General features: G+C 54.3%; 1 protein-coding gene across 5 annotated transcripts in view; it reads left to right on the top strand.

Moving 5' to 3' along the window:
- The window catches only part of NFASC (neurofascin), a 175470-nt gene that overhangs the window by 118360 nt on the left and 29572 nt on the right, over window positions 1–27538 (top strand). For 2 of the 5 annotated variants that reach the window (XM_074351986.1, XM_074351984.1), the window contains exons 8-22: window positions 6218–6329; window positions 6747–6931; window positions 8245–8376; window positions 11186–11329; window positions 11986–12097; window positions 12448–12614; window positions 13108–13255; window positions 14493–14617; window positions 15485–15529; window positions 16802–16903; window positions 17355–17552; window positions 18374–18444; window positions 19745–19967; window positions 25106–25228; window positions 26304–26477. In XM_074351986.1, coding sequence (XP_074208087.1) covers window positions 6218–6329; window positions 6747–6931; window positions 8245–8376; window positions 11186–11329; window positions 11986–12097; window positions 12448–12614; window positions 13108–13255; window positions 14493–14617; window positions 15485–15529; window positions 16802–16903; window positions 17355–17552; window positions 18374–18444; window positions 19745–19967; window positions 25106–25228; window positions 26304–26477 — 2061 coding nt within the window. Of the gene's footprint in view, window positions 1–32; window positions 84–6217; window positions 6330–6746; window positions 6932–8244; window positions 8377–11185; window positions 11330–11985; window positions 12098–12447; window positions 12615–13107; window positions 13256–14492; window positions 14618–15484; window positions 15530–16801; window positions 16904–17354; window positions 17553–18373; window positions 18445–19744; window positions 19968–22001; window positions 22118–23734; window positions 23940–25105; window positions 25229–26303; window positions 26478–27538 lie in introns of all 5 variants that reach the window. The other 3 variants (XM_074351982.1, XM_074351983.1, XM_074351985.1) reach the window with 3 other exon arrangements.

The following is a 27538-nucleotide window of genomic DNA, read 5'->3' as shown; positions in this document are numbered from 1 at the left end:
CCCGTTTGCTCACCCTCTTTTGTTTATTGCAGACCACCCCTATAACGACTCGTCCTTAAGAAACCACCCTGACATGTACAGTGGTGAGTCGCTGTGGTGACCTTGGGAGTAACCTTGCCTGTCCTAACCCCAGTTTGCCTAACTTGACTGACACCGTGTCATTAACTCATGCTGGGTGCCAGGTCGGACAGGTGCCAGGTCAGGGCACCGAGGCTCACCAGGAGGAAGGCGGCCAGTGTGGGAGTCGGAGGCAGCTCCTGTGGTGGTGTGGTCTCTTTGAATGTGCCAGCCTCCAGCTGTGAATTCTGGACAAGTTGGTCATTCCAGAGTAGGACTTCCAAAGAGCTTCTTGGACGGTTCAGGAGAAAATTAGGAATCAGTGGTGGATGGACGGAGAATCTCTGATAGAGGGGTTCCCATAGTCAGGAGGAAACAGGAAGTTGAGTTCCTATCTGTGGTTTAAGGGATACAGAAAGCTCTGTAGTGTGTGTTTAGTGAGCTTTTAAGTGTCTGGATGTGAATTGCCTGCGTTGTGCTCCAGCCTTAGTTACTGGGGTTCCCACATCGCAGGTCCCGTAACTCTTTAAAATCCATCTGGGAAAGAGGCATAAGAGGCTAGCTCTGAGTTCTCTTCCAAGGTAAGTAGAAATGAAAAAAAAAAAAGCTGGACCATCCGCTGCAATCTGTCACCTGGGCCTCTCCTCTCCTCTGGGAGCGCACGCAAATCCAGTGCCCACCCGTCCACACATTTGCAAGCCACAGAACCATTTCCGGGAGGCATATTTCTGACTCATCACACAACTGGTTGCCCAGACTGATGAGTAGAGTAATTGGCTGCTTCCGCACCTGCGCTAGCCCCCAGCCATGGCTCAAGAATGTCGCGTTTCCCTTGAGCAGCCGGAGGAATCATCATCTGCTGCCTCCGGAGAGGCAGCTGGTCCCCGTCATCAGTTACGCCTCAGAAGCTGAGGCTGCAGGTCCCCAGGGGGGTCGTTGTGGGCTGAGATAGATGGGAAGTGTCTGTATTGTGATGTGCTAATATAAACAATGATCCGTGTCTGAAATGGGGGATGGGGAGAGGGCGTGAGAGCAGGGGAGAGAGGCAGAGTCCTTAACTTGGCACCAAGCAGCCAGAGCCACACTGAGATCCTGCCAAAGAGATTTACTGCCCGAGGAAGCAGGGAACCTTTGCTGGATTCTGGGCATTGTTTGTTTTCAAAATAATGGGGCCAACCACCATTGTGCAAGAGCCCCAGAGCACTGGTGTGGAATGTGCTGCATTTTTTTAATTGGGTTCTGCGTACTGTATTATGGAAGTATTCTTAAAGCCTGAGTAGATCAGAGCCAGAAGGCTCCTCAAAGCACATCAGGCCCACGCTCCTTGCTTTATATAAGACAAACCATTGAGGAGGACATACAGGTAGAGTTGTTCTATCAACGATGTAAGTTCGAGTGGTTTCAGCCACTTAAACCAGTTTGTGACCAGTGGCAGCTACTATTATAGGTGAATAAATGGGACTTATTAGGAATCAGCCAGAGCTATGAAACCAAGCAGAGCTCACAGGCTCTCACAGGAAGATCGACCTCATCTCCTCAATCCAGGGTAGCACAGAGCTGACCAAGTATGACACCAGCTGGAAAGGATGGGAAGTCAAAGTGAGGCACATGTTGAACAAAGGACAGCTAGCTTGAATGCTTCTAGAGAGAAACAGAAAGGGAAAAGGAAGGAAAGAAGACAAGGTCCTTCCTGAGTTCAGGGAGCTGGACAGAGAGAGTCAGTGTGATGAGCGACGCCCAGTGCACCTCTCAGCTTGGCTTTGAAATGTGTCACGTCTCTTTTGTAATGGTAGGGCCACCCCGTAATTAGACTTTGTCCTAGTGGTTTCTCTAGTGGTTTGGTATCCCCTGAACATGTGCCAGATGCCCCCGGACCTGCTAAGTAGCAGGGGGAAGCTGGTCTGAGATTGTAACTTGCCACTTATTTATCCAGGCCAGGAGTCAGGAAATTAAGGGCATGCACTCTGAGGCAGACTGCCTTAAATTAAACTCAGGCTCCAGAACCTACCATTGAGTGATGCTGGGCAAGTCATTTAGTGTGTCAGAACTTTAATCACCTTATCTGCAAAATGGGTATATTCCCTGCCCCCAAAGGATTGTTGTGAAGATTAAACAGGACAGTGTGCCTATGGTTCCTAGTATGTCTCAGACACATCATTGGTTGATAAGTGTGACCACTGTTGGTGTCAGAGGGGATGGTTTAGTGTTGACTGTGTCCAGTACAAGTGTTCTTTGCTTCTGAAAATAAGAGAGGCATGGAGAACTTGAAGAGAAGCTTAGGGGAGAGAGGCAGGCACAATTATGGGAAGAGAGTACTCTGGTAGGAGAAATTTTAGAGCAGACCAGAAAAATGAAAGCTTTTCAGAATCTCAGCTGCACTGAGAGCCAGATAAGAGAAAAGCTCCAACTGCTCCCTCAGGCACTTGGGTCAGATTTATGGCAGAGATTTCCCGGCAGTAGGAAGTATCAAATGTTACTAGACAAAGAGTTTTTCTCATCTTCGGAAGTGGTTTGGCCAGCCGTTCCTAGAGCCAAGAGTCAGATGAGACTCCAGGGATCCAGCCCCATGAGTTCTCAGTTCTCAGAATCAGAAGCAAAGGTAGGACCCAGCCACCCCTAAAAACTGTTTTTGGCAAAGATTTTCAGATACATCTGATTCATTGAACTCTTTTCTGCTCACATGGAGTATTGGACAGAGCGGAGCCACTCGGATTTTCAGCAGTCCTGACCTGTCCTCTTGCAGGTGACAACTGGGGCATTTTTCATGGGCTCTTTAAAGCCGAAGTGGTTGACGCAGAGGCGTCTCCTGATGTCCTCCTGCTGCCCACATTCCCCTGGCAACCCAGGAGCCCACCCTTGTACCACAGCCTGTGAGAGCAGGAGAGGATGGACCGCCCTTGGCCTCGAGGTCAGATGGGCACACGTGGGAAGCTCTCCCTGAATCCCCACAGACGTGAGCTTTAGCATCTGGACTCTGAGCTTGATCAGATACTGGGTCCAATTCCAGCCCTAAGATGAGGGAGTGAGAGAAGTATCATCGAGCTGGAGAGGCTGAATCCCGCCTCTCAGATGTGGTGGGATCCTATGATATCCTAAAAGGGTGGGACCCTAAAAGACTCTGCCATCTTCTACCCATTCAGAGTCTCATGGAGTCATCAGCTTTGTCACCACGACTCTTCCTGGGTCTGCTTCTCCAGGGAAAGAAGTTAGCTGCCCTCCCTTGGGAGCAGTGGCTCCCAAAGCCACCAGCTGGATTATCCTTTGTAAATTTTCCCGTCAGTCTGTTTCACATAAGACCACACTTCTTCACGATCTTCCCTTTGGGTCCAACCTTCTCATCCCTTAATGATGCCGTGTGTCACCCTGACTCCTCTTCAAGCTTCCAGTGGCCTTAACAATCCTGTTGAGATGCCTTTGGAGCCTCTTAATTTCCAGCCCAGCTTCTTTTTTTTTTCCCAGTTTGGGCTTGAGTTTATTCGATAGCTGCCAAAGAGAGATGGCATCTTAGCTGAGATGGTGAGAACAATATTCAAGGAAAACATAGTGGAAGGACTTCACCAGAGCAGCTCATTACGACAAAAGAAAGATATATATCTTTCTCCTTGACCTCTTTTGCCCTTCAATTTTGGTTTTCTTTGGTTTGAGTAAGAAAGATATTCCCAAAGTCAGAAGTAGGAACATCCATCCAGAAGTGCATCCATCTTTCAAGAGAGAAGATACAGAATAGATGCTGGGACAGAAGCTTTGGCCCCAGGTGGTCCAGAATCCAAAACATAGCGGGCTTGTGACCTTGGCAAGTCTGTTGACTCCACTGAGCCTCAGTTTCCTCTGTGGAGAGTGGGACTAATACAACCCAAGTTTGCTGTGGGAATTAAATGTGATGATGATGGAGACGGAGCTGAGCCCAGCCCTTGACCCATAATGACTGCTCACCAAAGGGTAGCCCCAATTGGTACCTCTGCTTTCAGGATGTTCTTCCCCATATTTTTGAACTTTGGCTCATTTCCCAGTAGCTTCTCCTCCTCTGGGATGGCCCTGCAGTTGTGAGCCCACAGCCGACAAGTGAGGTGTTGCCGTAACCTTTTTATAGTCACAGCTGCAGCAGGTCAGGGCAGCCACGGCGGGTCTCGTGTTCGTCCCCCCCTTCCCCGTGCTTAATGCTTTGCTGGTCACGGGTGCTTGTGGGGCTGCACGCTGCGGTGTGAATTAAGTGTCCGCAGCGTCCCACGTTGGTTTCTGCAGGTTTTGTTCCCACGTGGAAGGAGTGTGCTGACCGAGCTTCCACATAACCCCAAGGTCCCCGGGTCTCAACAGATTCACCAAACTGCCACCAGAGCCTCCTGCCCTGAAATCTTTTCCTTATGATGCTCTTGACCTTGTGTTGTCTGACCGTTTGGGTGATTCTGTGACGATGGGCGGGAGGAGGCTGCTGCTTTGGTATCAGGCTTCTGTGGGACTGGGAGCTGGATGCTATAAGAGTTATAGGTAAAGATGGTAACCAATTAACCACATAATGGATTAACCCCTTCCGTAGCCACTGTTGTATATGTGTGTGCTGGGGGACAGATGAGGACATCTACAGAAAGAGAGAGAACGTGGGGTAAACTGACGCCTTCTTTTGTGTTCTCTTCTCGCCTTGCATTCATTCATCCCACAGACATCCACTGATCGCTTGCCATGTGCTGTAAATTGTGTCAACAGCCTCACTACCTCTGCATTTGTCTCCTCCTTCTCTTCCCCTTGACAAAAGGATAAAATAGACGCCACCTGTGTGAAATGCACTCCCCAGAGTGCCGATGGAGAGCTCCCCTAGGACAGGATCCCCACTGCTCCAGCCAGACTCCAGCTAGCGTAGCAAGTCCAGCGATGTCACAAAGATAGAGATCCCCCTGCCACTCTGTCCTCATTGTTGTCAGCACCCAGTGACAACACCTGCCCTCCGCCCAGAAGAGTGCCTTGTTCTCGCTCCAGGCGTGTCTGAGGGCTCCCAGTTCCTGGAGCTCTGCCTCCCCTCCCCTCCCCCTCCCCCCTTTCCAGCTGAGTCAGAGACCCATTAAACCCATGAATAGGCCCAGCTTATATTTATATTTTCAACTTTTCTTGTTTACAATCATACACCTCTTGAGCAGGGGGTGACTCCTGCAGTTTCCCTTTGGCTTTGGGGTTCCTCATTGCAAAATCCTTGTCCTTCTCTGTTCCGTCTTATCCATCTCCGTGGAGCTGTGCAGAGAGCTCTGAGGGAGAGGTGAGGCTCAGGTAAGGTGGGGTCCACTGCGCTGCGGTGTTCCCAGGCTTGCATGACCCCTTCCACAGGGAAACAGCCTGCCTGACAGTGTCAGTCTCTGTGCGCCATCTGGCCTTCAAAACCTGCGCACACATGTCACTGATTCGAGCCCCCGCGGCTGCTCCAGCCTCGTTGAATTGTAGATCGCCTCCTCCATCTTGGCTGCCACTTGCCTCTCACCCCTCCCCCAGTCTCTCACATCCAATTAACACCCTCCTCCCCAGCCCCCTTCCGAAGTCATTAGTGAAGAAGCAGAATGGTCTTGGCCCCAAAGTGATTTCCTGTCATCCCTGTTTATTAATTCTCTCCATGTCTTTGCTAAACCATTAATAATACTCCCTGTATCTCTGATTGTTCATCTGAGTCTTTGTGGCTTCATCCCAGCTCCTTGTCTCCAGGGTCCCAAAGAGCAGGTTATCCGTCCTGTGACCCCAGTATGGGGGCCGTCTCTTTCTTCCACTGCTGCTGAGATGGCTTCCCCTGGGCCACCGTGCTGGCCTCTGGATCCTAACACAAGATGCTCAGGGAGTAAGCCACTCACTGCTCAGGCAACCCCTCCCCCATTCCAGGGGCAGAGAGGCTGACTGAACCCTGAAGGAAGCCGGGCTCCTCTCGGCATATCCTTTCAGAACTTAGAGCCGCTCACACACCTGTGCCAGTGGGGCCAAGGAGCCCCGCGCTTCCTAACACATCTCTCTTAATGATGCCCCAGCCCTTGGGGTGGTTTCAGCTGGGAGGTCTGGGGCTTGGCGCCCCTCAGGGTACGGGGGTAAGCAGGAGGCAGGATGACATTTCTCTCTAGCCGGACAGCTTTGGCCTAGCCAGGTCAGCCCTGCGGGCAATGGGCTCACAAGAACTTGTTCTATCCGATTTCAGCCCGAGGAGTTGCAGAAAGAACCCCCAGCTTCATGTATCCCCAGGGCACTGCAAGCAGTCAGATGGTGCTGCGTGGCATGGACCTCCTGCTGGAGTGCATCGCCTCCGGGGTGTACGTACAGTCTGCACCCCCACTTCTGGCCATCCTTCAGGAGGATGGGGTGGGGGTTGTGCATGATCTGTTCTCATTGCATTTTGGTGGCGGGGGGCGGTGCAAAAAGAGAAGCAGACAGCTCCTAGCGAGGACTCTGCAAATCATAGTCATCACCATCCCATTCTGGCCGCCTTCCTTTTTTAGAGAATGAGGAAAGGAGATGGCTAGGCTTCCCCTACCAGATCCTCCTGTGATCTCAGATAAGTCCCTCGGGCACCCTGTGGCCAAGCATCCCCTCTGCATAGGAAGGATCAGCTCCCAGAGGACATGCATCCTCCGGGGACTTTAAAGACACCTGGGTGTCCCAGGCTCTGTACAAAAATAGCAGAGCCACATTTAGTGATAAGTCCCTGTTTCTCACTCGGTCCCTCTTAGCCCAACACCAGACATCGCGTGGTACAAGAAGGGGGGAGACCTCCCATCTGACAAGGCCAAGTTTGAGAACTTTAACAAGGCTCTGCGGATCACCAACGTGTCCGAGGAAGACTCTGGGGAATATTTCTGCCTGGCCTCCAACAAGATGGGCAGCATCCGGCACACGATCTCGGTGAGAGTAAAGGGTACGTTGTGTGTATTTCTCATTATGAGGACTTTGCCGGCCCTACACTCCGTGACCACGCTTCCCTCTCTGGGTGGCCGGGGCAGGATGAGTGGGAGAATCGCCCAACACACTGATTAGTGGCGATCGTGACCTGCAGGAATGGTGTCACCCCCTGGATGTGTATGTCTGTGTGCGTGTGTGTGTGAGAGAGAGGGAGGAGGGTATTAAGGAAGGGAGATCCTGCCTGGCCATTGCCCGACGACTCCTTGTCCCTGGGGCTCCTTCAGCAGGTGCACCTTCTCCCGTGACCCATTTGAATCACCCAGAGCCTTTCCTGTCTTTCGTTTTGCATTCCAGGTCACGGTGTGTTGTCTTAGCCCTGTGCTGTCTGTGTACTTGTGCACGGTTCTTTTTCAAAATGAAGAGTCGTCATGGCCCAAATTATTTTTTTTAAGTCACTTCCCTCCCCCCAAAGCAGAGATGGCCCACCTGAACTACAGGAGGCAAGAGAGCACGTGGCTTTGCGGGTCCCAGCCATGGGTGGCGGGGTGCACCAGTCGCTTCTCAGCCTGAATGGTGGGGCTGAATGGAGGATGGGGATGATGCTGTCTGATGCCTCAGTGCAAGAACTTTCTTAGCACGTGTTCAGTTGACCTGTGACCGTGATTTCAGCACCACATTCAAACCAGGGGTTCTTAACCTTTCTTGAAGTTGCAAGCTCTTTGGGAATCTGATCCAAAGGACCCTCCTCTCGGAAAAATACACAGCCACATATTCAGAAAAATTTCCAAACAATTGGAATGGGTGGCCAGCTACGAGCTTCTGCTCTTACCAAAGCTTAGTGCCTAAAAGAATGAATAGCAGGCCTTTCCTAAATGGTCTGGTCTAGCAGCAGCAATGACAGAAATCTGGAGGGGACAGCTCCTCCCTTCTTTAGCACTCTCCCCAACCTGAGCCCTTGGGTGCACATCATGAATGCCTGGGGAGCTCTAAAAGCATTGGCTGCCTGGCTTCCCCAAGGATTCTGATGTAGGAGGTCGAAGATGGGCCCTGGCATCCATGTTTGTGAAAAGCTCTTCAGGAGGCTCCAATGAGCAGCTCCAGTTTAGAACTGTTGTTCTGTGAACTCAAAATAAACCAGTCAGCATGTGTGGCCCCAAGTCGTCGAAAGGCAGGCTGGATCGTCATCCTATTAGGATGAGCTCTGGGCAGTTGGCCAGGGCCGGGAGCTGACACTCAGGGGCTCCTGCCTTCCTAGAGGGAGCCCATTTGATTCCTTCTGCCTGCCCGTGTCACCTGACACCCCCGCCTATGCCTGTCCTTGTCTTCCAGCTGCTCCCTACTGGCTGGACGAACCCAAGAACCTTATCCTGGCTCCTGGCGAGGACGGGAGACTGGTGTGTCGAGCCAATGGGAACCCCAAGCCCACCGTCCAGTGGATGGTGAATGGGGAACCTTTGCAATGTGAGTAACATACCACTGTCCCACCTGCCCCTGCTCTGTCTCCTGTTGGAGGATTCATATCCCCAGCCCTGTGGGCCAGCCCTGTTGTACCAGAAGTAAGGGGGCAGCCCATCTCTTTGGACGTCTCAAGAGGGAGGGAGCCTGCCTCCTTTGTGTGGGAGAGAACAGGAGGCCTGCAGTTCTGTTCCCATGTTTAGAGATTTCTGCTCCCTTGGAGTTTTTAATCAATTTCTGCATTCTGCCCTTAACAACTGCAGAGCCCAGTTCAAGGGCTGGAGGCCTCGGCAGCATCCAGAGAGTATGGATGGGCTCTGAGTGATGGCTGGGACTCAGGAGACAGAGCAGAGCTTGGTAACTCATTGCCATTGTTTGCCCAAGTCCCTCTCACTGCTGAGGGCAAAATAAGAGGCAGGGTTATGCAACAATATGAAAGGTGTGGTCGCATACGAGGGGAAGCTTCCCCTTGAGCGCAGAGATGCATGCTGCAGTTTCATTCCACCCAGAAGGCTGGAGTGTGTGCCTCCAGGGCCCCTTCGAGCCAGACGTCTTGGTCAAGTTTTCACATCATATTCACTCCAGTTGTGTTTACATTTTAAATGTCATGTCCTTTCTCTAAGGGATCAGAGGAAATGCGAACAGTGCTATCCACCAGAGGGGGCAAAAAATAAATGGTGAGAACTCAGAGCAACAGCTGACAGAAGCAGGTGGAGAGGCAGGGACACAGGTGGAGGAGGTGAGACGCACCTCTCTAGACATCTGTTGTGTGCCAGGCACTGCACCTCCCTCTTACCTCTTTAATCTCAAACATTAAAGATGAGGAAGTGAGGCTCTGATGGGTGCAGGAACTGCCCGAGGTCACATGGCTGGTAAGCGGTGAAGCTGGGGACTGCTGTGACAGCGCAACACGCCTGCACCGTCTAGCACTGGGCGTCTAGCTACCCCAGAAAGCACCCTTCCCCTGGATATGAGCAGCATGTGCATGTGGCCTCCCTCTGCCCTTCTCCCTGTTTGGTAGCTGTTTGGAGACAAGGCAAACAAAGGTGCTAAACATCACAGCAGCACTGAATAAATGCAGAGTCCAGGATTTGCAGCTGAGCCGTGGTCCTGGGAAGGTCCCCCATCACTCAAGGGAGTGGCCCGGAGGAAAGCCGGTTTGTGAGAATTGCCGGGCAAGGAGGCATCAGGTTGTTGGCATCGGCTTTATTTGTGCCTTTTTGCTGAGTGGGGACTCAGGAAGGAGGATAAGGATGCTGACCTCAGCTTTGTTCGCCTCCTGCTGACACCCCAGTTCCGGCTCAGACTTGCTATCTGTCGGATGGCGCCCGCGAGGCCAGACCCTGTGTCCTCCTCTGCCGACTCCTGGGGTAGGTGTGATCCAGCCTGGATGAGTTCACGGATCACGCAAGCCAAGTCATCTGGCCCAGTCCAGAAATGTTACCGAGGAAAGGCACCTTCTGGAGGTGAAAGACGAGAGAAGTGATTCTGTACAATTCTAGAAAACTTTTATCTGCACAGTTCGTTATCCCGTCATCACTCTCTTATCTTAACTTTCCTCAGAGAAGGGGAAGGATGGCAGAAATGCTTCCCCATTTGGCAGCTGAAGGAAATGGGGCACAGAATGGGTTATATGATTTGCCTCGGGTCTTAGAGTGATACGGAGACAGTGTGAGAGCCCACGGGCACGCCCCGGCCCCTGCTCTCTGCTCCCTGCGAATGGGACCAGGAGGCCCGGAGGAGGGAGTGGTCTCTTAGTGTGGGCACACATCTTGGGAAGATCAGGGAGCTTTGGCAAATACAGGGACTCCTCTGGCTCCCAGCAGGCATCAGTCTTCGCGTTTAACCTTGTGAGTGTCTGCTGAGTACTCTGCTCAAAGGATGGGAAGGTGGCTGGTCCCGTCTAGTTGTATATTGCTTTATTCTTTTCAGAACACATTTGAGTTTAAATGATAACAATGATGATCAGTATGTGCTCTGCTCATACATAGACTCTCAGATCATCCTCCTAAAACCCCGCAAGCTGATATGTTATCCCCATTCTGCTGACAAGGAAACTGAAGCATTGAATAGAGCTGGCAGATAATGTGGTTAGGATTCAAACCTCTCCTACTTCCATGAATTGGGAGTTTGGGATTTGCAGATACTAACTACTATATACAAAACAGATAAATGGCAGGGGAGGGTATAGCTCAGTGGTAGAGTGTATGCCTAGCATGGACAAGGTCCTGGGTTCAATCCCCAGTACTTCCATCAAATAAATAAGTAAATAAGTAAACTTAATTACATCCCCCCAAAAAGATTAAAATAAAATAAAAATAAGCAAATTATAAAATAGGTAAACAACAAGGTCCTATCCTATAGCACAGGGAACTATAGTCAATATCTTATAATACCCTATGATGAAAAAGGATATATGTGTGTGTATGTGTGCATAACTGAATCACTATGCTGTACACCAGAAACTAACACATTGTAAATTGATTATACGTCAATTTTTGTTAAAAATCCATAATATGGGGGAAAAAACCCTCCTGTTTCCAAAGCTCACGGTCTCAGCCACATCTGCCCAACTGCTATGTAGGTCTGACTGGGACTCCTGTTCATATTGCATGGACTGAAATAAACTCCAGCAGGTTCAATGGTGGAGCCAAGATCACAGCCAGGCAATGGTGGGGCCGGACGCCAGGTCTGAGAGCCACCCAGTGCTGCTGCCTCCATGGCACCCCAGTCCTAGGAGGCCTGGCCAGGGTCCCAAGTGCCCTTCGCCCTGCCCTCCCCCGGTTCTCACCAGGAGCATCTTTCCTATCTGTAGCGGCACCACCCAACCCAAACCGCGAAGTGGCCGGGGACACCATCATCTTCCGGGACACCCAGATCAGCAGCAGGGCCGTGTACCAGTGCAACACCTCCAACGAGCACGGCTACCTGCTGGCCAATGCCTTCGTCAGCGTGCTGGGTGAGTGCGCCCCTCCCTCCGCTTGCCCACGGCGGAGCCTCCTTGGGGCTTGCTCACCTCATGGGTACATTTTCTTCTCCGGAGGTCAGCCAGGCTGGTGGGGTAGGAGGGCAGCAGGATCGGGGAAGCACCGAGACCCAGGATGAGATTTGCAGGGAGGATGGAGGACTTAAAATCCACTGAGCTGATGTGCGGACCAAGTTGATTCCATGCTAAGAAGTCAGTCTTAGCCTCCTCCCTCCCCAGATGAGAGGATGGACCGTCTCATCTCCTTGGTGTGTCCAGGCTGACTCACCATGGGTTCTCCATGGTCTCAGGGTGGGAAATAGTCCCGAGTATGTTCGTGGCTCTCCTGGAGCAGGGAGAGGGCAGCGGGCAGGTGCAGCTAGGAGAAGCCTAGGTGGAGAACCTGTTGGGAGGTTTGGGGGAACCCTTTGTAAAAGCTGGACTGGGTGTCGGGTGGATTAAGAGCAGATGGATAAGCTTCCTCCTTCCTCACCTAGTCCTGAGAGGCTTCTTAAAGGAGGGCGGTTGATAGGGGAAGGTACCCTGGGGCTTGGGAAGCTGCCGCAAGGAGAAGGCATGTAGAGATAAGACTGATGCGCAGAGAGGAAGGGGAGACTCCCCACCCACGACCAGTTCTCTGGGGGTTGCAGACGTGCCGCCTCGGATGCTCTCAGCCCGGAACCAGCTCATCAGGGTGATCCTGTACAACCGGACGCGGCTGGACTGCCCGTTCTTTGGGTCTCCCATCCCCACACTCCGATGGTAAGTTCCAAGAGACCAGGCTTCCCCCACAGGGTCATTTGTCCCACCGTTCTCGCTCCGTCTGGCCCATGATAGGTATTCAGCAAGTCCTGGCAGCCTTAAAAGGTTGAAGCTGGGAGGAAGTAGACAGATCATCTAGGTCAACCTCTTATTGTGCCAAGAAGGAAACCGAGGCTCAGAGACTTGCCAGGGCCACCCAGTGGTTGGAGGCAGACCCACAAGGCTTAGGGCTCCGGGTTCCTAGCGCCGGGCTCCTACCATCCCTGCCTGGGCTCTCGAGTGGCTGCCGCCCCCACTCCCTGGGCTGGCCCGTTCTCAGTATGCTGTGTGTTCTGCTGCTCTGTTGTGAGGTTTAAGAATGGGCAAGGAAGCAACCTGGATGGTGGCAACTACCACGTCTACGAGAATGGCAGTCTGGAAATCAAGATGATCCGCAAAGAGGACCAAGGCATCTACACCTGTGTCGCCACCAACATCCTGGGCAAAGCTGAGAACCAGGTCCGCCTGGAGGTCAAAGGTAAAGGAGAGGGTTGCTAGGCAGAGGGCGGGGCGGGGAGGCGAGGAGGCCATCTCCCCAGAGTTATCCCACGTGTTACTCACTTTGAAATGTCCCACACCTAATTCTTAATCCCCAGCAGGACCTCCCTCCAGGTCTGTGTGTCTTCCCCGTGGGAGTCCCGCGGCCAGGACCTCCCTCTGGCCTGGCGCTGGGAACACTGAGTCATTATCCGCCTGGCCCATGTAGAATTAGTCAGGGATGCCTGCTTCCCACACCAGCGCCCCACTACCACCCCAGAAGCTGCGCCACATGTTCCCGAGCTGGATAGAAAGGATGTGGGGATTGTCTACCATTTGGGATCACCTCCCCTACCATTCATGTAACCGAATCCTATTTCTGCCACCTTCCGTGGTCCTGCTAACCTGGCAGTCATGCGTGTCACACTGTGTGACCACACGGGGGTGGTGGCAGAGACTGTGTTGGTGATGAGCTCCCGGGGGCTTCTCCGCAGACCCCACCAGGATCTACCGGATGCCTGAGGACCAGGTCGCCAAAAGGGGCACCACGGTGCAGCTGGAGTGTCGCGTGAAGCACGACCCCTCACTGAAGCTCACGGTCTCCTGGCTGAAGGACGACGAGCCGCTGTACATTGGGAACAGGTCTCTGCTCCTCCCTTCTCCCTGCCTGCTGCTCGTCTGGGGCGTTTTCTTGTCCCCTGCTCTTGGTGATGCACTGAAGAATCCAGGGAATCCGTGTCTTGTGCGTCACTGCAGAACGCTGAGGAGGGCGTGACAGCCTCGGTGACTCCCCCATCTCAGAGAAGACCCACACCTGCACCCCTGCACCCCACTCTCCCATCAGCGCTCTGCTTCTCTCTCCTTTTCCTCTCTCCTCCTTCTCCTTTCTACCGACTCCTTTCTCTCTTTCCTTTTCTCCCTCTCTCCCCTCACTCCTCCTCTTTTCCTCCTCCTTTTGTTTCTGTCACAGCCAGGACCCCCCTCCCCGTCCCCTCGCCCTGCCTGCAGTGCCCCCGTTCCCCAGCAGAGGGCAGGGTTTGCCCGAGCAGACTCTAACCGTTGTGTTTTGTGTGGTTCTCAGCCCTTACTGCTTCTGGGACGATTTATTAGGCACACACTGCCCCCTCCCTCATCCAGGTATGGATTTAATTGGAGTTGGGGGAGAGCCCAGGCATAGATAGTGTTTAAAAGTCGCCCCCCTCTGTTGTTTGTGATGTGCAGCCAGGGTTGAGAACAGCTGGTCCGAGCCTCCCTCACAGGCTCTTGGCTGTACCCTCTTCCATCTCCGGGACGGGTGGGGCATGAGTACCAGCTGTTTCCAGCGATCATCTGGTTTTTTGCAGAGTGTACCCTGTGGGCAGGCACAGGCATTCTGACACTCAGTGATGCTCACAGTCCACCCTACTCTTGGGTGCCTTCCTGTTTCTGTGGGAGACAGTTCAGAGGAGCCCAGGGCACTTGGCCAGAGCATGGGCACCAATCTGGGCTGAAGACAGAGCTGGAAGTACAAGATGATCTGCCTTTTGGGGGGTGGGCCTAACTGCGCCATCATTCAGGAGGGGAACACAGCACAGGAAAGGCGCAGAGAACAGAACCAGAGTGGGACTCGAGGACAGCGAAGGCGGGTCAGGGCCTTCCATCAGGCACTGTATGTGCTCAAGTTGACGTGAAGACCCTTGCCTCTCGTGAAGCATTGAGATGGAGCCTGGTGTCCCCTAGGAGAGGCTGTGGCCACCCAGACTCTGACGCTGCCCTCTCCTTCCTGACTCACCGTCACCCCTCCAGGGAGAAAGCAGATGGGCAATGCCTGGCACCCCCACCTCCCCCCTTCACTGCCCCCGACTTGCCCTCTTCCCAACCCCTCCCGGGTCCTTTGCAGGATGAAGAAGGAGGAGGACTCCCTGACCATCTTTGGTGTGGCAGAGCGGGACCAGGGCAGTTACACGTGTGTCGCCAGCACCGAGCTGGACCAAGACCTGGCCAAGGCCTACCTCACCGTGCTAGGTAACTGCTGCTGCCCATCCTGGCGCTGACCTCTCCCTCCCCCCTCTCCCCGAGGCCAGAGAAGCGGTGGATGGTTCCCAGGGCGGTGCCTGTGGTCAGCAAGCCAGCTAGGCGTGGTGGTCCTCCTGCCTTCTGACCTCAGGGTTAGGCAGCTCCTCCTTTTGGGAATGAGCTGGGCTGGATGCCCTGCCTCCTGAATGAGATCGTTAACTCACCCAAATCCTCAGTGAAGGGGGCCTGAATGAGAGCGGGAATGGACGGAGGTTCTCATTGTGGTCATTTTTTGCCAACGTTACAGCTAACTCTAAACCACTAAACCGATTAAAACAATCCATCCTTCAAACAAGACTGAACTTTGTGTTTGTCCTTCCGACACTCTCTGCTGGCCTTACTCTCTGCCCGCCTTTCTTGGTGGGATTTGACGGGGAGCCTTGCACTTAGGCGATCCCGTCTCACCCTGCCCTCGTCTCCAGGCCAGACTGTGAACACTAAGCCCTCCCAGGCCTGGGGAGGCAGCCTCTCCCAGGCAAGCTACCTCCTCCTCACCTCTGCGCGCTCTCTGGGCGCCCTACTGCTGTTACTGTCAGCGGCTTTCGTCCCTCCCCGGTGGACGGGCACAGTCACAGGGAGCGGAGGGCCCAGAAGTAGCTTTGGGACAGGAAGGAGACAGTTTCTACCCCCGGCTGTGGAGGAAACACAGGAGGGCCTTCATCGGGGGGGTTACTCTCCATGGAAGTTGGGGAGGGGGGCGGCGGTGAAGATGTGCAGGGGCAGCCATTCAAGCCGAGGCTGTCTAGCCCCACCCTCCCAGAACGCCTTTATCCCCAGATAACCTGCTAACCTGGATAACCCATCTTACCTTTGCAGCTGATCAGGCCACTCCAACTAACCGTTTGGCAGCCCTGCCCAAAGGTAATTCCTACTAATCCCGGGACCCCGCCAGGCGCTCCCTGGGGGTCTGGGAGGGCGGCGTCTAGGAGGGGGACGACGCTGCAGGACAGGGTGTGCTGTGAGCGGGCCAGCGGGCAGCACGCCCACCCCCAGCCAAATCCGACTCCTCTCCAGAGTCTCGTGTCACTTCCCTGAGCCCTGTCACAGCCCTACTCTGTCACCTCCCTGAGCTCCATCATGACCCGGGTTCCCGCTCCTCTCACAGACTGAGCTCCGCATGAGCGCCTGCTGCCTCGCCCCGCCCCTCACCTCTGGCCACGCCCACCACTCCCTGGGGAGGCCTGGTCTCTTCACCCAGCTAGGCTTCGGAAGTGTGTCCGGTCCCGCTGGGAAAGCCCACTTGCTTCGTTATCCATAGGCGCACCTTTTTTGTGGCCTTCTCACAGCTGCTGCTGTATGCCCATTTACAGCCTGCACACATGCATGTGCAACACACACAAATGTGGGCTCCTGACTCACCTTTCAGATCCTTCCAGTAGCCAGCCAAAAAATGTGGAAGTGGCTGGTTCCAGGATCCAGGATGGGGGAGAGACCATGCCTGCCCTCACCAGTCAGTGGCCCAATGGCTTTATCCCCAGGCCAGGACGGCACCCACTTAGGACATCTAATGAGACTGGGGCCCCAGAAAGATGCTGCCCCACCTTTGTTGGGGCCCCTCTGTCCTGCTGTCCATCACTGAAGCTTCTAGACTCAAGTCCCTATCTCGTCCCTGGCCTGGTCCTCTGTCTTTGTCCCCCCCATTCCCTTAACTGGTCTGCCCTGCTCAGCACCCCAAACAACCCTTGGACTCCTGCCCCTTCAGGGCTTGGCACACAGAGTAGAGGATTATTATGAGAAAATGAGACAAAATCTCATACATCCTCACCGGCTTTCCTAAATGTTGTGACCTTGGGTCTAATGCATGGGACAGCATTTTCCAAAGGCTTGCCCCCCAAGAGCATCCACAGAAGTGAGGGAGGGGGTGGTCCCAGTTTTCTCCGTGTCCTGCATCCTTCGATACTCTTTTGGGGGTGGCAGAATTTGCGGTTTCCTCTTTGTTCTTCCTTGAACCCTGAGGGAAGGGGGTGGCTCCTGTGCTGACCCTCCAAGGCCAGCTGGGGTTGGTTCCCGCTGATGGTGACCTCAGCCCATCAGGGACCTGTCCCTGGGACGGTGTCCAGGACTGAGACCAGCACGGGGACCGGCCAGCTCTAACTCGGGAGTCCTGCGTGATGTCTTCCTCTTTGCTGCCAGGACGGCCTGACCGACCCCGGGACCTGGAGCTCACCGACCTGGCTGAGAGGAGTGTGAGGCTGACCTGGATCCCGGGGGACGACAACAACAGTCCGATCACAGGTCAGCCGGGGGCCCCGCGCGCCCCTCCGGAGAGGAGGGGCGGGGGCAGCCTGGAAGCCAGAGGCCTTGCCCTGCTTTCTGGTCCCACTGCTGCCTCACTTGATGTGTGCCCTGGGCTGTTTTTTTTTCTTTTTCATCATTGGAGTGAGGGGTGGTAATTAGGTTTATTTAATTTATTTAATTTTTATTTTTTAATGGAGGCACTGGGGATTGAACCCAGGACCTCGTAAATGCTAAGCATGTGCCCTACCACCAAGCTACACTCTCCCCCCTGGGCTGTTGACAGGATGCAGGGAGGCCTCGGTTCCCCTTTCTGTGTCTTGCGAAGACCACCTGTGCCTTTGTTTACCCAAAGGAGATTAGACAGACTAATGGAAACCCAGAGGGAGCGGCCTTGAGAGAGAACTCGCTACCTCAGCTCCTCAAACAGCTGTCTCCCTCGCCCCCTCAGACTACGTCGTGCAGTTTGAAGAGGACCAGTTCCAGCCAGGGGTCTGGCACGACCATTCCAAGTTCCCGGGCAGTGTCAACTCAGCCGTCCTCCGGCTGTCCCCGTATGTCAACTACCAGTTCCGGGTCATCGCCATCAATGAGGTGGGCAGCAGCCACCCCAGCCTCCCGTCCGAGCGCTACCGAACCAGCGGAGCACGTGAGTGTTGAGGGCTAACGGGTCCGAGACCAGGCACCCAGACTTCAAACCGAGTGCCCTCCAGCCCCAGCCACACAAACTCGGGCACGTGACTTAACCTCTCCAAGGTTCAGCTTCCTCATCTCTGAAACTGAGAATACTATCATCCCGGGCCGGCTGTGAGGATTCCTTACGTTTGAAATGTAATTTGGGTTCTTACCATGATGCCTGGCATATAGCAAGCACACAATACGTGTTAACTGTCATGTTTGTTATTACTAATATTACTAATAGTATTAATAATTCTTGGTGATCTGCTTTAAAGGGAAAAGCCATGGCAACAGTTTGCAATAGAAACATACCTTCTGACATTGTGTCAGATTTCTCCACACACTTGGGTAGCGGAATGTTTACATTTCTGAAACCACACTCACTGGCTCACTGAGGGTGGAGACGCTTCCCCAAAATATTAAATGCTGGATAAACCAGTCTGGTATTTAACACATTTAGTGGCTAATCCACAAAGGGGATGATCCACATTGAATTGGCTGTATGGACTACCTAAAGTGTGGAAAGCCTTATGATAAACGCTGTCTTGTAAGGAATTAAAATTCAAAAGAAATCATCCCCGCTTTGGGGGTTTAAATCTTAGCTAGGAAGGCACATCATACATGTGAGAAAGCGGCAGAGCAAGTTCACTTGCTTATGGGGTAGAGTGTTTAGAAAGATGCTGAGAAAAGACAAAGCGCGGAAGGGACCAGTCGGGTTGGGGGAGAGGAGCTGAGTACTGTGCCCTGTGATGCACAAATCGGACTTGATATTTGTATCCATTTGGGTTCCAGCCCCTGAGTCCAACCCCTCTGATGTGAAGGGAGAGGGGACCAGAAAGAACAACATGGAAATCACGTGGACGGTAAGAGCCCCTCCCAGCCCACCCAGGAAGGGCCAGCCTACCTAGCAGCCTGTGCCTGGGAGCCCTCGCCCTTTATACCCGGACCCCAGGGCCGCGGGGTGGTCAGACCACCTGGCTGGTGTGGAGGCCACTCTTCCCTGCATGGAGCATCCAGAAGCCAAGCAGGTGGATGTCTGAGAGCAAGATTTAAGACAAGAGCAGGAGCAGTGGTGACCGAGGAGCACAGACTGTCAGGTTGGCAAAATCAGAATCCGGCAGAATAAACGGACTTCTTTAGAAGAAGGAGGGATTTAGATGACTCTCTAGGAAAGATTTAGCCTAAACACCGGGACCTCGCTTTGGGGCGTTCTGGGTTCCTCCTACTGGACATTGTTGGGAGAGGGGAGAGACCAGTGGCTGACTAGTCCTCCAGTGCCGGCCACCTTTAAGTCCAGGATGGACAAGGTGACTCAAAAGATGCCCCCAGGCCAGAATTGGGAAAGTCCGTCTTCATCTTGGCTCACTGACCACATTTTCCAAACCAAAACTGGGATAGGTGGCCTCAAAATGACTTTTTTTCAAATCACTTCCAAACTTAAGAGATTCAGATTCAGCCACTGAAATATTAACATTTTTGTGCTGTTGCCATGAATAACGGAAACAGAGAGACACAATGTTTGGGATCACTGACCACCCCCATCTTCTGAGGGCCTGGTCTCACAGCAGACTTGACAACTGGGCTGAGCCCAGACTTAAGACACCGGGGCTCATCTTCAGGACCTCCCAAGGGTTGGTTCCTGATCCACAGCTCCCAGGGGACTGCTTCCTGGCCCTTAGGGAGTAAAGACAGAGTTACGCCCACTCTGGGTTCCGGCCTTTTGGGAAGGACAGGGCAGACACGCATGGATTCAGTAGGACTAAAATCTGGAAACTGAATTCGTTGACAGCAGGCTAAGCCAAAACTCCTTCCTTTCTGGCTTTGGAGATCATTATGTCACTGTCTATGTTTTGTTTTCTGGTTGCTCCATCACAGGAAAGAGTCCTGTTGCCAGTAAAGCTTTCGCTCCCTGTGCACCTGCCAAGGGGGTGGGAGTCAGAGTGACCAGGGCTTGGGGGGAGAATCTGCATGCTGCTGGCTTCATAGGACTGTGGGCTCCGGGGGGACTTGGCGTTGGTGGGTATGTTCTCCTCAGCTCTGCAAGGGAGCTGGTCGCTGTTGGGCAGGTGGGGCAGGGTGCCGGGCGCAGGTAGACTGAAGGCTGTGGGAGGCCGGGCCTCCTCGCCCGCGCCCTCTCCACCCCTGCCATCTCTCCCTGTTCAGCCGATGAATGCCACCTCCGCCTTTGGCCCCAACCTGCGCTACATCGTCAAGTGGCGGCGGAGGGAGACCCGAGAGACCTGGAACAACGCCACAGTGTGGGGCTCCCGCTACGTCGTGGGGCAGACGCCCGTCTACGTGCCCTACGAGATCCGAGTCCAGGCCGAAAATGACTTTGGGAAAGGTCCTGAGCCAGACACTGTCATCGGTTACTCCGGAGAAGATTGTGAGTACCCTCCCCGCCCCCACCCAGGACCCTCACCGCTGGGCCGCTCAGGCCACCCTCACAGACCAGGAACACCTGGGGGAGTTGGGGGGCCGTGGGACTTCCGAGAACATCCTGGGAAGACAGCCAGTTCCCAGGAAAGAGAAATCCTCTGCAGTGGCCTACAGCAGACGGGCCCCAGAAAGCATCAGGAGCGGAAGCATTATCATCCAAACACTAGTTAGAATTACTGAACATGGTTCCCTAGGCCAATGCACTCATTTTATGTACGTGAAAACTGGGGCCCTGCAAGGGAGACCCCTGCTACTATTGCACAGTAGTAAATGTCAGCTTTGAAAATAGAACCCAGGCCTTCTGGTCTACCTTACTGCCAAGCCTTGCTAGCACCAAGAAAGACTTCAGGACCATGCATTGCAAAGGGCCATAATTAGACTCCTCCGTAGGGAGCAGGGCCACAGGCCAGACTCTTCCCCTGGGGTCCCAGGAGAATCCTTGAGGGATTGAGATCTTGAGGGACCGACATCTACAGAGCCCCCAGCCTGGAGCTCCAGACCAGTCACCTGCTGGCATCCCCACTGTTGCTCTTAACTCCTGGAATTGAACATGAGAAGAGAAGTTCTTTGGAGGCTGTCCCTGTACTGTCAACAAGACTCTGGGTGTATATGTAGGAGTATGTGCCTGGCTTTCCAGACGGTGGTGGCCTCTCTGTCCCCAGCACATCAAGCCTGTAGGCTGCTGAACAAAGCAGGAGGGTCGGTGGCACCCCTCCTGGTCAGAGCAATCCATGCCCTGGTGGGTCTAGGTTTGCTCCAAGAAGTCTTTAGGTGGACGGGGTGACCAGAAGGAAGGGAGGAGAGTCTTAGGGAGGAGCAGAGCCACATGGGCCAGTTCTGGGCTCAGGAGGAAGGCCAGTGGTGTTCGTAATAGTGAATGGGAGGAAGTGAGGGTTGAGCCCTGTGCCCCACTTTCCTGGAGGTGATTATGGATGGGACCCACTTGGGAGATAAATAGGGGGGATCAGCAGGCCTTCTGTCCGTCCCACTCCTCATCTCCATGGTGGCAGACACCTCCAGACAGAAGCCGGTGGGGACTCCTGGAGGGTAAGTATGGAAAAGGCAACCTCTCGCCGTGGACTTCACACACTGCCCCACAGCCTCCATCGCGTCTGTCTGCCCCGCGGGTGATGCTGTAGAGGGGAAGGGGCAGAACTGCTTTTGCAGCAGAGTAGAGAAACTGGAGATGAGAATCAGTTATAGAGGAGGGAGTGGCCCTTCCTTTCCAGGGAGCCACAGGATCAGAATCTTTTCCTGAATTAGGTTAGGGCGTCATCAGTCTGTGGGTAACATCCCCTGCAGGGCCTGGAAGGAAGGAAACGCCACTTAGAGGGGACCACTTCTAAGACGAGGACAGGGTTAGAGGGAAAAGAGCAAGGTCTGGCAAATGACCTGGAGGGCCAGCAGCATAGGATGCCATTATACCATTGGCCTGGAGGGGCAGGGGGCAGGTGAGTCTCCGCGGCCAGAGAGGGTTGCCTTTGGGTCGAAGGGTGCAGTGCTGTCATCCTGCAGCCCCGCAGAGAGGCAGCCAGGGGAACAGATACCATCCTCCCCTTCCTCCTGCCCTGGGATCTCCTGTTGGCGCCTCCTTTTGGGCAGACCCATCTGGAAGCCTGAGAGCAAGGAGCCGTGTTGACACAGTCCGGAGAGGATGGCTCCCGGGTCACGGGGCAGGGTGGGGAAGGCGGACAGTGCAACAGAGGGGCAAACTCCCGGCATACGAGGGCAGCACGTAATTGCCCTCCATACGTGTAGGCAGATCCCTCCACCTGGACTGCCATCCCTTTGTCCTGACCCTTCCCCGGCTCTTCCAAGTACAGGCTGGGGATGGAGGAGGCGTGGCCCCTGCCCTCGGGGAGTACCCAGTGTCCAGAGTGGAGCGGAGGTACAGGCCAGCAGAGAGCAAGTCTGAGAGGGAACTCGAGTCCAGGGGCCAGCCCAGCCTGCATAACTAGCTCTCTGTCCTGACACATTGCAGATCCCAGGGCTGCTCCCACTGACGTTAAAATCCGAGTCCTGAACAGCACAGCCATCAGCCTTCAGTGGAACCGCGTCTACTCCGACACGGTCCAGGGCCAGCTCAGAGAGTACCGAGTGAGGAAGCCAGCTCTGGGCCCCGCCTAACCACCCAGCTCGCTAACCAGGGTGAGGGGGTAGCAGACGCGGGCTGGCAGGTATCTGGAAGGGGTCCCAGGGAGAGTTGTTGGATCCAGAGTTCATTCAAGAAGATGATGTCTAGGGCTAGCTGTTCAAAAATACACCCAGAAAAAAATGATATGCTCCCAGACGTACCCTGCAACAGGTATGCCGGGAGATTCTGGCTCAGCAGAAAATGGCGTGAAGGGCGCTAGGTCTGGGGGGACCTTACGTAGCACGTTATGCTCGTAATACGTGTGTGTGTGTGGACACACGTGTCTTCGGAAGCAGTGCTGAGGCACCGCTGAGCTGCACCCCTGCCCTCCCCTAATGGTCCCTGCTGGGCTGCTTGCCTCACCCGGTCTGATCTCATGAAGCCCCCACTAACAGGCAGAGACCCTAGAAGGATGGAAACGCCTTCCCTGTTGTCACAGCCAACTCCGATGATTGAGGTCGGTTCTTGGCCTCTCCTGGCCTTCTCTTCCACCCCTGCCATCTGTCTCTTTGAAAGTGTGAGCTGAGGTGAGGGAAGAGGGAGAGAAAACCCGGGGTGTGCGAGGCTGTCCCTGATGAGTAGCTCTGTTTAAAAGTTCCTGGGGAGGCTGTAGCCCTGGGGAAACACGGGTTCTGTGGCTTAGAGGTCATCGACAGTTGGCTGATGGACAACTAGGGGCACACAGAGGGAGTCAGTCTCCTCCTGGGCGATGAGTTTGGTAGGGGAAGGAAGGCAAGATGATGTATACACTTAAATGAGCTCTTCCCCAAATGTTGACTTGCACCCGTTAACCTACTTGCCTGGAGACTTTTTTGGCTAAAGCTCCCATCGGGTCCCCCTCTCAAGTCTGGACTTCCTCCTGACCTTGCCCTTGGAGGCACCGGGTGATGCTGGTGTGACAGCCTGACCTGGGGCTTCTCATCCCCTGCTCATCAGACCTCGTGTCTCAGGCTCTCTCGGCTGTATCTGTGACACTGCCCCTTGCACAGGCTCCCCTGCCCCGTCCCCTGCAGCCTGCTCTCCCACTGACTTGGACACACCACTATCCCATTCCTAAAGGTCTTCCAACAATATTAAAAGAAACCATTTGACTTCAAAGGATTCAATCAACCCTCTCTTATATTCAGACTTCTGGGGGTACCTGCTGCTTTTCAACTCCTGTCTGCTGCCAGTCTAAACCGTACTAAATCTAACTCAGGGTGACGCGGTCTTTGAGCCCAGAAAAGAGCTTTCCATGCCTGGACCCTTGGCTCAGATTTGTGGTTCTGGCACGGACTCCCTGAGCAACCTACCCCCAAGCTTGGAGATGAGTCTCAAGACGGAGCGGCTCAGCTGTACGTTTGGCTAACTTGCCTGGTCCCCAGAGAGGTGACGTGGCTCAGAAAATGACCGAAAGCAAAAACCTCTGCTCTGTTTGACATCCACTCTCTAGTGGCTCACGAAAGGGGGGCATCAGGCCCTTCCCCCAGCCTCTGTGGGACTGATGTGGCGAGCCAAGGGAAGACCAGTCACTGCCGCCAGCACTAACCACTAACCCGCCCGGCCCAGCCCCCCCTCACCGGCCTGCCTCTGTCCCGAAGGCCTATTACTGGAGGGAGAGCAGCTTGCTGAAGGGCCTGTGGGTGTCTCAGAAGAGGCAGCAAGCTGGCTTCCCCGGCGACCGCCTGCGGGGCGTGGTGTCCCGCCTCTTCCCCTACAGCAACTACAAGCTGGAGATGGTTGTGGTCAACGGGCGAGGCGATGGGCCTCGCAGTGAGACCAAGGAGTTCACCACCCCGGAAGGAGGTAGGTCTGGCACGCAGCTCCCCGGGTGGGGCAGGACGAGGGGGGCGCACCCAGGTGGGCCCGCAGCGGCTCCAGCGTGGCTTGGCCCGCACTGCACACATTGACTTCTGCGTGACCTCGAGGAGGGATGACCTACGAGCTGAGCAGCTCCAGCCGTGCCCCCAGAGCATCGTCACCGAGGTGGCCGCCCTGACAGAAGATTGGATGTCAAGACTGTGCGGGCTGCTGGTGTGATTCCGGACGAGCTGTGCATACGGACTCCCATGGGAGGGCACTGCGGGAACTGGGGCCACCTGCTCACCACCTCCTGAGGGCGCACAGGCACGCTGATCCCTCAGAGGCATCTGGTTTACCAGCCCCAAGGACCTTCACTCTTGTCACCACTGTAATCAAGGCTGTGCTGAGACAGTGCGCCCTGCAGGGGGCGCCCTGGTCCTGGAAGACAGACACTTGCAGAGGTCCCAGCCCATCTGTTCTGCCGGTGCTCTTGAACCAGCCTGGCATTTGCTCTGCCCTCTCCTGTCTCTCCTTCCTCCTTTCTTCGGTATTATATTCCCCATTCTTCTCTCTCTCTCCTTTCTCCCTCCTTTGTTATTCCCTCTTGTTTCTTTATTCCTGTCTCCCCTCTTCCTCGTCTGGTTTTCATCATCAGTCTCTCCCCATCGCTCATGCTCCTGGCACGTGTTCTGTCGTGGGTTACTTTCTCCTCACCCCTGAACCCGGCATTCTCAGCTCGGAGGCCAGCTGCTCGGACCCAGTGGTGAGAATCCTTGTGTGAGGATTGAGACCTGCTGCTTCTGTCACCAAACGACTCAAATTGGTACCCTGCCTGGGAATGGCTCTGCCCAGCTTGGAGGTTTCTTTGCAGGATCAGAGCCTCACATGTGCTACATCCAGGGTAGTTGCTAAAGGAGAACTTGACTGACTTCCTCCCCATGTAAACAGAGTCTGAGCCATGTGTGCCCTAAAGCTGGGGAAATGCCATTCAGGATGGGGCGATGGGCACCGGCCACCTCCCGGTTCTCCGGGTTCCGGCTTAGCAACAATCCAGCACGGGGGTTGCCCAGAGGTCAATGCCTTCATATTTGTGCTTTGTTTTCTGTGTTTTCCTCATCCTGCCCCCACTTCTCTCCCCCATGTCCCCCACTCTCTCCTCCTTCCCCAAGTACCCAGTGCCCCCAGGCGTTTCCGAGTCCGGCAGCCCAACCTGGAGACAATCAACCTGGAGTGGGATCATCCAGAACACCCCAATGGGATCCTGACTGGATATACTCTCAAATACGTGGCCTGTACGTTCTGCCCTTCTTTCTCTTGGATAATCTGAGAATCAGAAACCCTATTCTCACCACTTATCCTAAGGAATCAGGTAGCCAGCCTACGGGTATGGAGGGCATTGCGGAGGGATGGAGGGGCCGGGGGAGAAGCTCCCCGTAGAATGAGGGGAGGCAAGTGAGGCCCAGTCCCTGCTCTCCTGACACTGCTCCCCCAGCAGGGGGCTTCTAGTCAGCCCAGCAAGACAGAGAGGACTTCCAGTCTGATGAGGGATTCGGCCCCGGCCCACAGGGATCTTAGAGTCTCCAAGTCTAGGAGACAGAGTGCCTCACCTGGTGTGATTTCTATCCGATGGGGCAGATAGTACATGCATAGGAATCCACATGACACTGACACGTGGAGATACCTTAACAAGATGCCTTTTTTGGGAAGGCAGCTGTCTGTACAGCTGCCAGGGAATTTGGAGCAGCTCAGTCAGGAGCCTGGGTTGGGAAGACCTCACCTAAAGAATTCAGCGTCACCATTCAGGGGCAGGAGTGTTATTCATTTGAAAAACTTTCAGCCTTCTAAAGTAGGTAATGTACCTACAAAGGGCCAGGTGTTGTGCTGTTAAGGATTTTAATAGCCAACTGTGTGCCTGTATGCTATTCTGAATCCATCTCTAGACCTGACCTTCCCCCTTTGAGTTATACTGAATAAGCCTTTTCCAAAGAAGACATTAACAATCAGAAGTTCTAGTGGTTTTGACCTAGTTCTATTTGAAAGGAAGAAAGGAACTCAAGTTTTGTCCTTGTTGAAAAGGCTTGAGTTGAAATCTTTCAAAATCAGCCTCATAGCTCTGCAGTGAGCCAGCGATGAGATCAGTGGGAAAGTGTTACCCTGGGGAGTCATCAAAGCACCGGAAAGGAGTTCTTGCCCCGCACTCGGCCTTTGAACCGTCTCCCATCCCCAAGTCTTTAAGGTCCTGGGTAGGCTCCACGGGGTCCCCTGTCCAGCAGAGTCAGTGAGGCTTCCTCCTTCCAGCTGCAGACTGTATAACCCGTCACGGTCAATGTTGCTAAAGTTCAATTCCACTTACCTATCTCTCCCCAGTTAATGGAACCAAAGTAGGAAAGCAGATAGTGGAAAACTTCTCTCCCAATCAGACCAAGTTCACGGTGCAAAGAGCAGACCCCGTGTCGCGCTACCGCTTTTCCCTCAGTGCCAGGACGCAGGTGGGCTCTGGGGAAGCAGTCACAGAGGAGTCACCGGCGCCCCCGAAAGAAGGTAGGTGCACTGGGGCAGCCTCGGAGCAAAAGGGCCCAGATAATTCAGATGCCTAGAGAAACACTGACTTGGTCTGTGGCTGCCCAGCCTCTTGGGATGGAGAGGAAATGAGGCTGCAGGCCCTCAACCCTCCAAAGGAGAGAGCCCTCCTGCGTGCTGAGAGGTAGGTGCCAGCTGTGTATCTGCAAAAACGCATCTTCTTACTGTTGCTACCAGACCTGGGTCCCCACTCGGCCTTGATGTGCTCAGCTACTCAACCCCTGTCATCTTTTCTTCTAGTGGGGGATTGAGGAGGGGAGTGTGACTCGCAGCTGAGCTGAGGGCACGAGAGAAAGCGTGCTGGAAGCAAACGTGCTTGTGGGCTCCAAAGAGCAGGGATGGTGTTCGCCTGCGGAGGGAGGCAGCCATATTGTCGAGATGGCCCCACGAGGGCTCTGGCGACGCCCCTTCTTTTCCCAAGAGTGCAGGGCACCCAGAAGGGGAGGGAAAGTCCGCTACTGAAGCTACTTTCTGGGATCGAGTAAAGCAGGAAATGTCATCCCTCCTTGCAGCCTGAATTGAGTTGAATTTAAGGCCGGGGAGAGGAAGGGGAGTTGGGAAGCAGCTGATTTGCCAAACCAGCTCCACAAACAGCAAATGATTTTCTCTCCCCGTTCTGGCGTCTTCAGCAGCGCAGCCTCCTGCCCCGAGCTGCGCCCACCTTAAACCTCCGCCAGAGGGCGCTCCGGGCCCACCTGTGCCTGTGCTGGGAGCCCCTCAAACCTGCGAGGCTGTAAGAAGCCTTGGTGTTGGCCAGACCGCAAATGAGAGGGGACGGGGGCTCTGCCTCTCCAGAGGTAGGGTGGTCTGTTCAATAGCCATTTCTTGAGCATCTAGGACATGAGGTGCCAGACACTGTGCCAAAAACGAGGGATATGAAGGTAATAAGCTCACTCAGTCTAGAAGGATAGACAGCCACAGGACTATCTAATTGTAATTCAACGTGAGAAGTGTTATGTGTTTAGATGACGGAAATGCAGTGGCTTGCAGGGGCGGGGGGTTTATTCTCCAAGCGAAGACCA

Source organism: Camelus bactrianus, chromosome 23 (genome assembly GCF_048773025.1).
Source record: "Camelus bactrianus isolate YW-2024 breed Bactrian camel chromosome 23, ASM4877302v1, whole genome shotgun sequence".
NCBI lineage: Eukaryota > Metazoa > Chordata > Mammalia > Artiodactyla > Camelidae > Camelus > Camelus bactrianus.
The sequence above is the reverse complement of the archived record's forward strand: the minus strand, read 5'-3'. Positions and strand labels throughout refer to the sequence as shown.